The sequence below is a fragment of the Balaenoptera musculus genome, chromosome 11, assembly GCF_009873245.2.
Source record: "Balaenoptera musculus isolate JJ_BM4_2016_0621 chromosome 11, mBalMus1.pri.v3, whole genome shotgun sequence".
Taxonomy (NCBI): Eukaryota; Metazoa; Chordata; class Mammalia; order Artiodactyla; family Balaenopteridae; genus Balaenoptera; species Balaenoptera musculus.
The window spans coordinates 41034902-41048167 of NC_045795.1; the positions used below are offsets into that span (position 1 = coordinate 41034902).

The following is a 13266-nucleotide window of genomic DNA, read 5'->3' on the forward strand; positions in this document are numbered from 1 at the left end:
CCCAAACTAATCTCACACCTTAAATGCCCGTTTAAATGAGATATAGTGTTAGATTGACACGCATCTATTTGAAATCAACATTTATCCTTTTGGACTTAAATAAATCCTATCCCACACCCACAACTCTTAAGTACTTCTGAACTTTCAAAATCCTGTCCATCACTTTTCTCTAGATGACCAGAGCTCAAAGGGAGTTGAAGAGTTCACTCACTGAGCTCCACAATTAAGCGGGCTGAAAAGCCCAATCAGGGGGCTCCTCCCCTTTAAAAAACTAAGAGCCTTGCAAAATGGTAACAAGTGATTCCCAGCCCTGCTTGGGTATTACCATCTCTTTGAGCTTTTGAAAAACCGTTGCCCAGGCCTCAGTTTAAGAATTCAGGGAATTCCCTGGTAGTCCAGTGGTTAGGACTCTGCACTTCCACTGCAGGCCTGGGTTCAAGCCCTGGTTGGGAAACTAAGATCACACAAGCCGCGGGGTATGGCCAAAAAAGGATTCAGACAGAAACCCAAGTTATGAGCTTTTAGCAGCTCTGGAGTCCAAGTATGCAACAAATGTTGAGAGTCACTGCTAGAGCCCAATTTATTGCTACCTCCAAAATCATCACTACCATCTCTACCATATTCCACTTTCCACCTGTTTCCAGCAACATTACAGTAGAATAAACCATTAGGTTTACATTCCTGGCCTTCCATTTAAAAATTCAGATTTTCTACTATGGCCCATTATTTTAAACCGTCCCCTTTTGCAGGGTGTAAAGCCCCCAAAATTCCAGAAACCATACATCTCATCCTCCTCAACTATAGAGCCCTTCTATCTATACAGCATGAGAAGGGGTTGGACTTGTGATTTCATTTTGGTAAGGATTGCTGGAATTCTCTGAACTGGCATTGTATTTAACCAACTTTGCAAAGCTATGTAAATGTGCAATTTGAGGCCAAAGCAGCAAATTATAAAAGTAGGCACAACTGCCTTTTTAAGGCAGATGTCCAATGCAAGAAGTACCTACTGTTGGCTACCTCCCATCCCTTTCACATCTTGCTAAGTGTGCAGGAAACAATCCACATGTCCAGCACCAGAGGAAAACCTGAGCCTATTCCAAATCTTGAGTTTGAAACTCTTGGTTAAGATATGAATGAGCCAGAGAATTCTGTTTTCTTCATCTAAAACCAGAGCAAATTGCAAACCTTAAGGTTATTTTGGGGGATTCACTTTACAAAGGGCAGATGCACTTTTATCACTATAGCAACAGCCTACTGGTTTATTTAAAACAGGATGGTCCTTTTTTCCTCACCTCAGGAGTACTTTCCTCAAAATCTCAATTGTATCACATTCCTTTTGAAGCACTAGAAAAAGAAATGTCATTAAAGTAATAAACTCAAAACTTGAATAATATTTTCTTTATTTACAAGTTAGAATCAACAGACAAAGAAAAGACAATCCAGGGGACCAAATGGGGAGATGACCGAAACCCCCAGGGGCCCCAAATGGAGAAGGAAAAGGGAAAACAGAGTAGAAAAAAAAAAAGTCAACGTAAAAAAAGAACGCCTTCCTCCCTCCCCATGGAGGCTGAGGGGACCACGGCCCCACCCTGCCTCGGCCTTACCTAGTTTAAAATAAATTAGAACAAACAACCTCAAAACAGGGCCCTTACAAGTGAACAGGGCAGCTACCGCCTCAGGTAACCCCGTATCAGGGCCTTTGCCCATTCCCACCCTTTACCCCTGCCCCACCACAATCATTTTGAATAGGGGCTCTATGCCTAAGAGGTCACTCTCCATGGGGCTGGGAACGCAGTCGTATTTTGTCCATTTATGTCCCTCCTTCAGTAATTGTCCCTGCATTCCTCCCCCCTGCAGAGCCAGCTCTCCTACAGTGGGGGGGAGGGGGTGAGATGAGGAAGTGTCACAGCAAAGGGAGAGTAGGGGTGGGGCAGGGTGGTCTAGGGGTCCGGTCCTGCGGAGCCTCCTGCCCCAACTGGCCTGGCCCCTTAGCCTGAGTCTGAATCACTGGTGTCTGAAGAAGAGGAAGATGAAGAAGAGGAGCTGGAATCTGAGCTGGAGCTGGAAGCACTGAGGCGGGACACTGCTACCTGCTGTGCTGATGACGTCTCCGTTTTCTCACTCGCTGCAGAACAAAGTTGAAGTTTAAAGATATTTAAGTCTGATCTCCATTTTTCAAGAGTCAAGAGGGCAGGATGTAGTGAATTCACAGTGGCTTACTGAACACTCACCTTTCTTGGGTGGCTTTTTGGTAGAATTGAGCTGCCCACTAACATCTTGTAACCGCTTTTCTAGTTCCCGCTTCTTCTCCAAAGCCAGTTCCTCCTTTGTCTTTCCCACAGGTTTCTTAATAGCTAGAAAAAGAAATATACCAGGATTAAGATAGCCAGAAGCACCCTAGTTTTTCTGTCCCCTATTGTTGCCAAATTCCTTTCTTGAACATTGGGAAGCAACTAATCCAACCCTTATCATCCCAGGAGCTGATGATCTCAAGTCCATCAAGCGTATGCCTACTATCCTTCTCTAACTGTCCTCAGAACCTCGCGAGGATTTGCTGAGTTAACTGGTGGGCCTCATTTCATACTCACTATAGGGCTTCCGAGGTTTCTTTCGTAGGCAGGAAAGGACATAGCGTTCAAGCTCTCTAAGCGTGGATGGCTTGAGCGTTTCAAAATCAATCTCAATTTCTTCTGGGTTTGAGTCACGTAAAGAGGGCTCCCTGGCTTGAATTATGTGTACAACTCGACCCAGTTTCTCCCCGGGCAACTTGTTGATGTCCAGGCTCAACTGCCGCTTCTCGTCATAACTCATGGGCCTGCTTTCTTCCTCCTCCTCTGAATCATAGCCTGCAGGCAGGGCAGGTGGGGCTGTCTTTGTGGCCTTTTTGGGGAGTCTACGGGCAAAAGAAAATTGTCAATTGTAGGACATTCTCACTATTTAACCCAGTGACCTGGATTTCATGCCTGAACAACTATTTTCCATTAAGGCAAATGAGTGGGCTACTAGACACTGTATCAGGGGAGCAGAGCTTCTTTACATGCCAAATTCTTTTATAAGAAATCTCAGACTTTGAGAACTAAATATAAGTACACTAACACAGGTCCACTTTTTTTGCTCCCTAAAGCATTAACCCCCCCCCCAACCACAGAAGAAAACACGAAAAAACACAGATTCACTGGTTTACAGAAGGGGTAGGCAGACTACACTGTCAGAGTTAAGCAGCTTTGAGAGACTACAATCTTCAAAGTCTACTTCATCACCTGGCCAGTTGCAGAAAAAATTCGCTGGACCCTGATTTAGAGAAACTTTTGCAAGGAGTGGGAGAAATCATCCTCCCTGGAGAGATTAGAGACATAACTGAGCTGTCTCTGCTTCCATGTTAGATAGTACTCACTTCGTGCTACTTCCTCCAGAAGTTCCAAAGCCAGGAGGGCCTAGTGTAGCAGCGCTGCCAGCCCCACTGCCACTCGCTTTCTTGGACTTCTTGGGCTGAGATGGGCGAGGTGCCCGAGGCCCTTTGTCATCTTCCTCAACCCCGGCTCGGCCTCGATGCTTCTCTGCCTTCCGTTTCTTCTTTTTCTCTTTTTTTTCTCTCTTTCGCTTGGGCTTGGATATTGGACCTTGGGACAGGGCAGCCAGCTGTTCATGTACTGCTCGAAGCTAAAGAGGAAAAAGAATCATGTGAAATGGAAAAAATAAATAAGCAATAAAGACTAAAAGAAAAAAAATTTAGGGCAAAGACAGTGCATGAACCTCACCCAGTAAACTGAACAGTGACAAATTAAAATAATACCTGTTCCTGTAGTTCAGCCAAGCGATGAGCCCTTTCTTCCTCAGAGTCAGAGCTTTCACTCTCTTCTTCCTCCTCTTCATCCTCCTCATCTTCCTCCTCCTCCTCCTCAGAAGAGCTCTCACTGCTACTTTCCTCGCTGGAGGACTCTGAAGATGATTTGGCCAAGCCAGGGGGCAAGGCAGTAGAGACTGGTAAAGGCCCTGTTTCCAGTGGTTCATCTGGCATCTTGGCATAACGGAACTCAAATACATCCTAGAAAGAGACAGCAGACTCAAAACCATGCTAATTAATGGATGTGCCCTGATCATACCCAGCCATATGGTAGCTCCAATTTACAACTGTAGAGACTGGGAGAGCCCCATGTTGAGGTTGTGCACCACAGACAGCAAAATTTCTCTCCCCAGACCCATTTATTCTTCAAACTCCGACCTTGACACTCACCTGTAACTTTCGTGCCATGGCCACAACATCATGGTCTGGGGGATTGTACTTATAGCAGTTGGAGAACATAAGCCGCACGTCAGCAGCAAACTCCTGTGCATCCCGGTAATCACGATTCTCCATCTTCCGCTGCAGAAGGAGGCAGCATCAGAAGCTGCACAGGCAGGAAGACTCACCTTTCCCTGCCAGCTCCAGACACCGCAAGGCTAGCCCTCTCAAGAGCATGGGGGCGGGGGGAGGGGGGTAGCCTTAAGGATCTATGCCCTGGGGCTCAAGTCTGAAGTCAAAGGAATTTGGGTGGGTTGAAGAAATATCTGTCTAGGAAAAAAAATCATTTCTAAGTGAAAAGAAAGGGTGGGTGGTCTCTGACTAACCAGCCATCCCTTAACTTTCCTATCCTAACCCAACTTTCCCAATAGGTAGGACCTAATTGTAGATGAGTAGCGATGCTCTGAACACAAAACCCACCAAATTGTCTCAAACTCCAGAAAATATGGATTCCTAACAAGTACTTGACCTTCTGCCCCATTACTATTTTGTAAAAATAAAATGCCAAGACTGCCGTGTGCCCGGAAAAAGTGACTGTTTTATTGATTCCTAGGCTCCAATCACTGCCTGAGTATCCCATCTGCCCCATGCAGTGGGTACCTTGACAGTGCTGAGGTCCATGGGGTGCTTAATGATGTCATGGTAGTCATGCAGGCCAAGAGCAGAAGCGTCCACTGGTTTATAGAAAGGCCAGGCATAGGCAGCATGCTTCTTAGACAGTAATTCCTTCAAAATGCCATTGCAATGTTTTAACTGTTCCGACAGCTTTCCTTTCTTGGAGCTTTGGTGCTGTTGCTGAGAGTCAGGCAAGTCTTTGCGTGGGGGCTTGATAGGGCGGCCACTCTCTCTACGCATAGGGGGAAGCCGTGCTGCCTTAGGCTCAAGACCCCCGGGAGGGCTAGCTGGGGAACCAGGAGCCAGGATAGCTGTAGGTGTAGGGGTGGTAGTATCTGCTTTCCGCTTTACCCCTTTTTTCTGCAGAGAAAAACAAGACAGGAGCCTTTTACCCTGGGTCCACTCCATTCAAGACCTGTCCCTCCTCACTGTCTCAAAGATATCCACAGATGTATACCTTGGCAAGGGGCTGGGCTGGGGGAGCTGCAGAGACAGCAAGGAGCGGGGGTCCAGCGGAGTGCAAGGACTTGAGAAGGGGCGAAGAGATGACCGATGGGTGGGGAATGTTGAGGACAGTGGTAGGTATCTCAGGTGGTGGAGTATACAGGGCTGTGTGAGACACAGAAGAGACAGCAGGCACCTGATGGGCACTGGTGATACTGCCCTGGAGTGCTGGGGGTGGGGAGGGGGGAGAAAAAAAGTTTAGTCTGATTATCTTTCCCATCTTTCCATCTTCACTGGCAAAACTCCTACTGTTCCTACCTGCCAATTTGGCCCCTTTCTTGTGGCTGTTCTTAGGGATAGTCACCACAAGCTCTTGTTCCTCTTGTGGCATTGACGCCACCTTCTGTAGAAAGATCTTTTCCAGCGTTTGTGCCATCAGGACAATATCATCAGTAGGCTACAGGAAACACAAAGAAAAAGTTCAAATGCCAGCAAAAGACAAGCAAAACCATTTTTCTCTGAGAAATTCCTAGCCCCAGGCATCACCACCACCCCCCTTACACAACTTCACCATCAAATACTGAAAATCACCTATATTGGGCCACTGAATTCCCTTTTCTCTTCCAACTCTGCCCCTCAAGATGCAACAAAGAAATAAAGTTCAAAAGTAAGAGAATGAGAGCTGATAAAAAAAAAAAGTTCCTGCTCTACTCAGATCTCTGGAGATTTCTCTGAAAAACAGGGCCACTATCCACAAGAATAAAAAGTGTTCTATTTAAACATTTCTTAACTCTGGATCTCTGAAACCACATCACTGCTTTCAGTGGTACCTTTTGGAACTCAGACTTTCTAGGATCCTGACTACTGAGAACACCTACAGTAAAAGACTTAAACCTTTCATTGATAAAGTAGTGATAAAAAATGCACTCTCTCCCCAACTACTAATACCACAAAAACACTCACCTTGTTGTAGATATAACAGTTGGTGAACATGGTATTGAAATCCTGCATACACTCTGAGGCAGCCCAGTAATAGTTGTTTTCAAGTCTCCTCTTAATAGTTCCCATATCCATAGGCTGCTTTATAATTTTGTGATAATCCTAAAGAAAGAAATGGTAGGTCAGAGCTACAGAAAGATAAACGCTTGTTCTCCTAAGTAAACTATCAACCCCAACACACACGCACATACACACCCCCTATTCGTCAAGAATACATGGTCTCCTAAACTGCGGCCCCAATTAAATCTATGGGATAGGAAAAAAAGTGGAACAGGATTCTTATCACCCATAGGGAGGCCCCTACTGCCTTTCTCTAACCACCCACCTCCCACCCACTCTGGAAAAGCTTCCCATCCTGTGACATTACCTCTGGGGCTGGCTATCCATGGGCTGCATGAGGGAGAGGAAGAAGCTAAGAATTTTGGCCACCGTGGTCCTCTCCCAACCTGGGGTGGGAATCTGTAAAATGGAGCCAGGGCACAAAAGTTAAGGAAGGACACATGGAGGGCACAATGAAAGATGCTAAGATAACAAGCGGTTGGATCAAACACAAAGGACCAAGAATCCAGAAATCTGGTGGCTATCTGCCCTAAAGGGTAGAAATGGGAACTCCTAGGGGCCGCAGCAGCTATACTAGACAGCCCACTCCACGCACACACATTCTTGTTCATTTCCATACCTCCCCACTCCAATCTCTCTACTCACCGGCAGACCCAGTTTGACAGCATCCACAGGCTGCCGGAAGGGCCATGCAAACTGATGTTTCCACAGAGCCTTCATCACCACCTTGTGCAGGTATTGCAACTGGTTGGTAACCCGTCCTGGCTTTTTGGGATTGGACACCTCCGGGGGTGGTGGGTTGGCAGGGGTTAGTTGCAAAGCCGGCACTGAAGCCATTGTGGGGCTCTCGAATCCCTCATACAACAGGGAGGGCTTTCGAATCCTTTTCCCAGGCGCTGCTGCCTCTGGGCCCAGCCCCAGTAACCCTGCATTCCCCTCCCCAGGGAGCCTGTGAAGACAAGGAACAAAACCAGATGTGGTAATCTTGTGGAACTTGGGAGAGTACAATTTACACTAATTTACGCTACGTACCCTCAATAAATCCAGGCTTGGAATCTAGTGAAAGGTGGTCAAGATTATGAAAATGAAACCAGTATCCAACCAATCCATGGAGCTTTTGTTCTTGTACTTCCTACCACCTCTTCTGTTCTTAGTCCTACATTTTGAATTCTCAAGTCTGATGGACTCTTTCATCTGTTTTTAAAATTTAAAGTGAAAAAGCCCAAGGTAGTTTCTCACAGGGCACAGCCATTTGAGAATAACAGCCTTATTGGGATGGGACTTAAGCAAAATGGGTGGAGCCGAGAAACTCAAGCCCCAAGCTTCCTCCTCACTAGGGGCTTGGTGGTTGCCATGGTGGTTGAGCCTGAGGGAAGCGGGTGAAAAGGAAACAAAATAGAAGAATTTCATAAAATGCTAATTAAACAGACACTTAAGAATCCACCTGTGCAGAAGGAATCAGCATCCTCCACAAGCTCTGGATAGTTAACTCCAAACAGACCAGACATCTAACGGAAAACCCTATCAACTCGAAAAAAAAAAAAAAAAAAAAAAAAAAATCAAACAAGGGAGTATTTGTCACACTTCACAGCCTGGAATACCCCAAGCTACCAGTCTCCAAAAACTAATTATTCACAAATTCATATCCTCCCTCTGAAGAACTCAAAAAATAGAGCTGTCCGAACAGTCAAGGTCAGCGAGTTCTCTCAGAAAACTGATACAGACCTCCCCTGCAACCCCTAACAAAAACTGCGATGCCTGTTAACTGTTCCCACTGTAGCATCAACTCTGAAGATCAAAGGCCAATAATGCACCAAGTTTACATTCTCTCTGGTGCTCCTCGAGACCAGGTATTTCCCAAGACCCAAGACTAAAAGACATTATACCGAAATCTCATTGTTTACATCCGCAGAGCTGGACTAGAGGATCCTTAGCTCCACCCTCCTACCCTGAATGAAACTCCCAATTGTATCACAAAAACAAAAACAAAAAAAAAAACACATCAAAAAACCCAATCCTCTGCAACAAGACATACAACTCTCAACACAAAGCCGCACCAGTCAATGAAAGACTAGCAGGAACTTAATGACCTACCCCAGGCATTAAGAGAGTGATCCTTCTACCCTACTCAGGAAACCTCCGTTTCCAGTCCCCGAAGCTCTATCACCATGGCAACCCTGTAAAGCACAAGATATAACCACGAACCCACCCCCCCAAAAGTCCTGACAAACCGTCGCTAGACACCAAACCCCCTACCCGCAGGACCTGCTCCCCAATCAGCGTCCTTCCCCATTACATTCTGCCACCACCTCCCTCTGCTCGACTCCGCTAAGATCTGACCACAGAATAAAAAACGTATAAACTGACAACCCGTGCTCCCTCCATACTCAGGATCTGGGCCACTACCTCAGTCCCAAACCGCCGCTCAACCCCCTGCGCGAGCCCGGCGAGCCAACAGTTGCGCCACGAAACAACGCGCCCCACTAGGTTCCGCACTCCCTCCGAATCCGACGCCCCACACCCGCGCGCCGCAACTCCCAACCGCCCCCTTCCCACACGCGGTTCGCGGGGACGTACTTGCTGTGGGGAGTCACGTTTTGCAGCATCTTGACCACGGGGAACCGGCGCTGCCCTCAGCCGCGGAAAGTCCGGGTGGCCTCGGTTCCCCTTACCTTCCAGTCCAGCATAACCCGGGAAGTGGTGGGGGGGGCGGGGGCCGTTGCCCTCGGCCCTCCAGGCGACAACCCCCCCCCCGCCGGGCCGGCACGAAAGCAGTCTCCTCCGCTGTTTCTCGGAGAACTCCCAGCAGCTTGGCGCGCTCCGCAGGAGGCGGACAGCAAGAAAATGGCGGCGGCCCCAGCCGAGGCGGGCGAGCGAAGGGGGACGGACTCTTCAACCCCCAGGACAGCCCCCGATCCCAGACACCGTCGACAATATTGCCCGCCGTTGGTCTGCAAGGATCCCCTCTTCCTGCCAGGACCGTCCGGCGCGGACGAAGTCCCGTTTCGATCTCGGATGGAGGCGGATGAACACGAAAAGTGGTTTAGGGAGCCGCCGCCTCCATCTTTGAAATCCTCTTGAGGGCGGAGTAGAGGGGGTGGACAGACTCCGAGGACTGGGCGGGGCTCGAAAAAGGGGAGCTTCGGGGGCTTCTATGGGGTCTGTACTGTCCGCCGGGACCGGTCATAGGCCGAGACGAAGGCCATTTCCAAGCGGATGGACGTGGATTGTAATGGCTGCCCCGGACGACTCGAAGGCTCTGTATAGGTAGGCAGAATCCTCCAGCTCGTTCTAGAGGCTGCTCCACTCCAGCGCGAAATGGCGCCGCCGAGCCCCGCGCCAGCCCTTTATATATAGGCAAGGGGGCGGAGCTTCGCCGCTCATGCGCGCCACCGCGCTCCCGACTTCCCCCACCCCCTCCGCGCGCGCGCGCTCGCTCACGCGCGTGAAGCAGCGCAGTCGAAGAGGGAGGAACACCTCTCCGCGGGAGCGTTTTCTATTGGTCGGCGGATGCGATGACGTCATAAGCCTCATTTCCAACGCGTCAGTCACCAGGCAGAATGCCGCATAGACCCACAGGGAAGCGGCAACCCGCCACATCTCCGAGCCAATTGGCTGTGCTGTGGTTCAGCAACTCCAGGGAAAGAGGGAGGTTGGCAGGGGTGCAGCACCCTCTCCCCGCCTCCCCTTCCAACAAAGTCTTCCCAGGCGTCCAAGCCCAGTGCGACTGGTGACTGCCAAGCTCGGGCAGGTCGTGCCGTTTGTAGCTCCTCCATTGGCTAGACTGGCAGGACTGGAGGCGGCCGCGTGGGCGTAGTCAGCCTCGGTCCGCCGGGGTGTGGCCACAGGACGCCCGCGGGTTGTTCTCGGCAATGAGGAGGCCGCCGCAGTGAAGAATCTGAAATGAGGAAGGAGACGCCATCTTAGAAACCGCGGCCTGCCACTGGCAAACAGCTAAGGGCTCCCAAGCGCAGCGAGGAAGGAACCGAACGTTCCCATACTCCGCAATCAAAAATACAGAATTGATAGAGTATTAATATCCTCCCTTTCCTTCCCCAAGCCAAACTATCGAAAGACAAAACTCTCCCCAGAATCTACCATCTGTGAACTCTTAAAGGCTTTTCATCAACAAGGCAACCAAACAGAATACGTTCCAAACACTTGCACCCCAAGCACCTCTCCAATCCCTCCCACTCATACCTTCAGTCACCAATACAAATATCTGCCTGCTCGACAAAACCTCGGCAACCCTTAACTGGGAGCAAAATCTCCAAACGCACCCATATACCCTTTAAAATGAAACCCACCTCCTCCCCAAACTTCATTCCGGTGTGTGGCTCAGAGCGGAAAAAACAAGTCCCGCGAGGGGCGAATCAGGGTGAACGCCCTCCCCCTCCTGGCGAGCTCAGACCTTTCCCCACGCTCGCCGTCCTCCCCCCACCCCGAAGGCAGGCCCACACCCTCTAAGGGTCCTAGCGTCGCGGGGGCGGAAGAGCCCCCCCATCCCCCCCACCAGGGTTCGGAGTCCTCCCCACGGAGCGGCTGGTCCATCGGTCAGCGCCAGGGAGGAGGGCGAGCGGAGGAGGCGGCGGCTGCGGCTCAGACTAGCCCTCCCCCTCCTTCTCTCCCCTCCCCCCTCCCCCCGGGCCGTCCGCCTCCGAGGAGGGGCAGGAGCCATTTTGGGAACTCAATTTCGCCCCCTCCCCCCAACCCACTCAACTAACATCTTTCCCACAATCTAGTACAATAATCTGAATAGGGTTACAGACTACGTGTGAATAGAACCAAAGCACAAGGTCAAGATCTCTAAAGCCATCTCTGGGGCTCCCCCGCCCCCTTACCGGAAAGTGAAAGAATTTCCCCCACCTGGGCTTTAGTGGGGGCCTTCCCCTCCACGTCCCCTCTTCTGGCTACCAAGGAAGAAAACAGACTATGCATATCTGAATAAGGAAATTAATGTAAGTTAAGGAATATAAGAGACCCCCCAAACCCAGGGCTTCGTGAGGGCCTAGGTCCTTGAACTCCAACTGGGTCACCCTCCCTCCGTAGCGGCCCTGGAACCCTAACCTCGCTTACTGCGTCTAAAATGGCCATCAATTCTCGACCACCCGAGTCCGGCAAACCCTGCGGGACGGGGGGAACTGCGCACAGGAAAAGCAGTCTCTCTCCTCCCCCCCACCCACCTCCGATCAGACCTCGGCCCCAAAAGTACAAGCGGGCCCGCCCGGGTGGCTGCAGCAAAGAGAGCAATGACACAGCAACTTTGCAGAGGCCTTCTCCCCTCCCCCATTCCCCTCCCCCTAATGGCCCGGCCTCCCCAATCTGCCTTTCTCCACCCGGGGCCTTGCAAGTCTGCACACAAGCCCATCAGGGGGCCGGGCAGGGAAGAAAATTTAGGAGGTCGAAAGAATACAGGGCCTTATTAGAAAGGGAAAGGGCAGCCAGACAGTACTCTGGCTTATTTCCCTGCATTCCGGAAAATCACTGCTCTCCGCTCCCTCCCAATTCTCCCTTCCCCCACATGAGTCACAGGGGAGGCTACTGCTACTCAGTAATTTGGAAAAGTAACTCTTCCCTTCTTTCCGTTCCCTCCCCCGCAATACACAAGGAGAGAACTGTTCAGGAATGGGGGAGGGGATGAAGGAGGCAAAAGACACCACCCAGGAGAAACCCGAAACCTTGGGAGCAGTGAAATCGTTCCAGGTCCTGAGACTCACTCACTCCAGTCTCAGGCCACGATTACCAACCCCTCCCAAGACGCCGGTTGGGCCGGTTTCTGCTCCCAAGAGGACCCCAAGCTTCCAGCCTGCAAGCCCTCCCCAGTCTGGGGTAGACACATGCTCAGCTAAGACCCCCCGCCGCGGCAAAGGAGGTTTGTTCGGAAGGCTCCGCAGGCCATGTCCACGTGAACGCACACAAATTCGATAAGCGACTCGAAGCGTAACCTCCACCGTGCCATGTGGTGACTGCCAGCTTCCTACCGCTGACACAAAGGAAGCACAGAAATGCTCCTTAGTCTCTGCGGAGAAAGGGAGTGGGCGCCTGGGAACAATTTCAGTTTACAACCCGGGTTGCCAACTCTCAGCATTCCCATCTACGAGTAAGAACTAGTCACCACTCCCACTCCTCAGCCCACTAGGTCACCCCACCCTCCGAACGCCAAAAGGATCCCTTCTCACCTGGCTCCAAGCTCCTGTACCCCCAGGGGACGAATGGAATTGGGGGGGGGGAAACACCGCCCCACGCCCCTTTGCCCTCCAGTTGGTATTGAGACAGAGGTTGGCCATTCCCCTCCCCCACCCGAGGGGCCCTCTCCTGCTCGCCCCCCTACACGCTCCCATTGGCTGTAAACTATTTGAAGGACAAATCCTCCCACCCTCAGGATTCTTCTCTGCACCCCAAGAATCTCCCTCCCGGACTCCCCACCATTGGTTAGGCACTTAAATGACTGACAACGCCCCCGCCCGCCAAAGGCCCTTTCTCACCTGGATCCTGGAACCTTCCAGGGGGGCTCCAATGTTCCCCTTGTCTTGGTGCGGGGGGAGGATGTAATCCGGGGTGTCACCCCCCGGAAACTGAGGTTGCGTTGGGGGAGGGGGCGTAGCCCCCAGCCCCTCCCTTCCCGACTGAGCTAGGGGGTGGGGAGACCATCGGGGCCGCGCGGCCACGTCAGCAACATCCAGATTGGCTGACCCGGGTCACGTGCCAGCCGCCCCTCCCCCCCCGCCACGGGGGCCAGTTTTCCATAGGTTCCTAGGGGTCGCTCAAGCGGCCAAGGGGGCTGCATGGCCCAGGCATTTCTCCACAGACCCAGAGCACTCTAATGCCGCTGCTTCTGCATCTCCCCGGCTTCCCATCCCGCTATC

The 13266-nt window shown here is 51.0% G+C and overlaps 1 protein-coding gene across 7 annotated transcripts; it reads right to left on the reverse strand.

Annotated features, from left to right (window-relative positions):
- Nucleotides 1-1383: 1383 nt before the first annotated feature.
- BRD2 (bromodomain containing 2) lies at nt 1384-13261 on the reverse strand. 7 transcript variants are annotated; one of them, XM_036868014.1, is made up of 14 exons: nt 12886-13021; nt 8978-10298; nt 7433-7594; nt 7046-7349; nt 6305-6442; nt 5660-5798; nt 5355-5569; nt 4883-5257; nt 4235-4363; nt 3794-4045; nt 3395-3660; nt 2589-2893; nt 2232-2354; nt 1384-2125 (listed from the first exon to the last, which is right to left on the reverse strand). In XM_036868014.1, the coding sequence occupies exons 4-14, from the start codon at nt 7235-7237 to the stop codon at nt 1989-1991; spliced, it is 2271 nt and encodes a 756-aa protein (XP_036723909.1). In that variant the 5' UTR covers nt 7238-7349; nt 7433-7594; nt 8978-10298; nt 12886-13021; the 3' UTR covers nt 1384-1988. The 7 variants fall into 7 exon arrangements, with proteins under 7 accessions (XP_036723909.1, XP_036723903.1, XP_036723908.1 ...); XM_036868008.1 differs by lacking the exon at nt 7433-7594 and having other exon boundaries at nt 12886-13261; XM_036868013.1 differs by lacking the exon at nt 7433-7594 and having other exon boundaries at nt 5355-5506.
- Between the last annotated feature and the right edge of the window lie 5 nt (nt 13262-13266).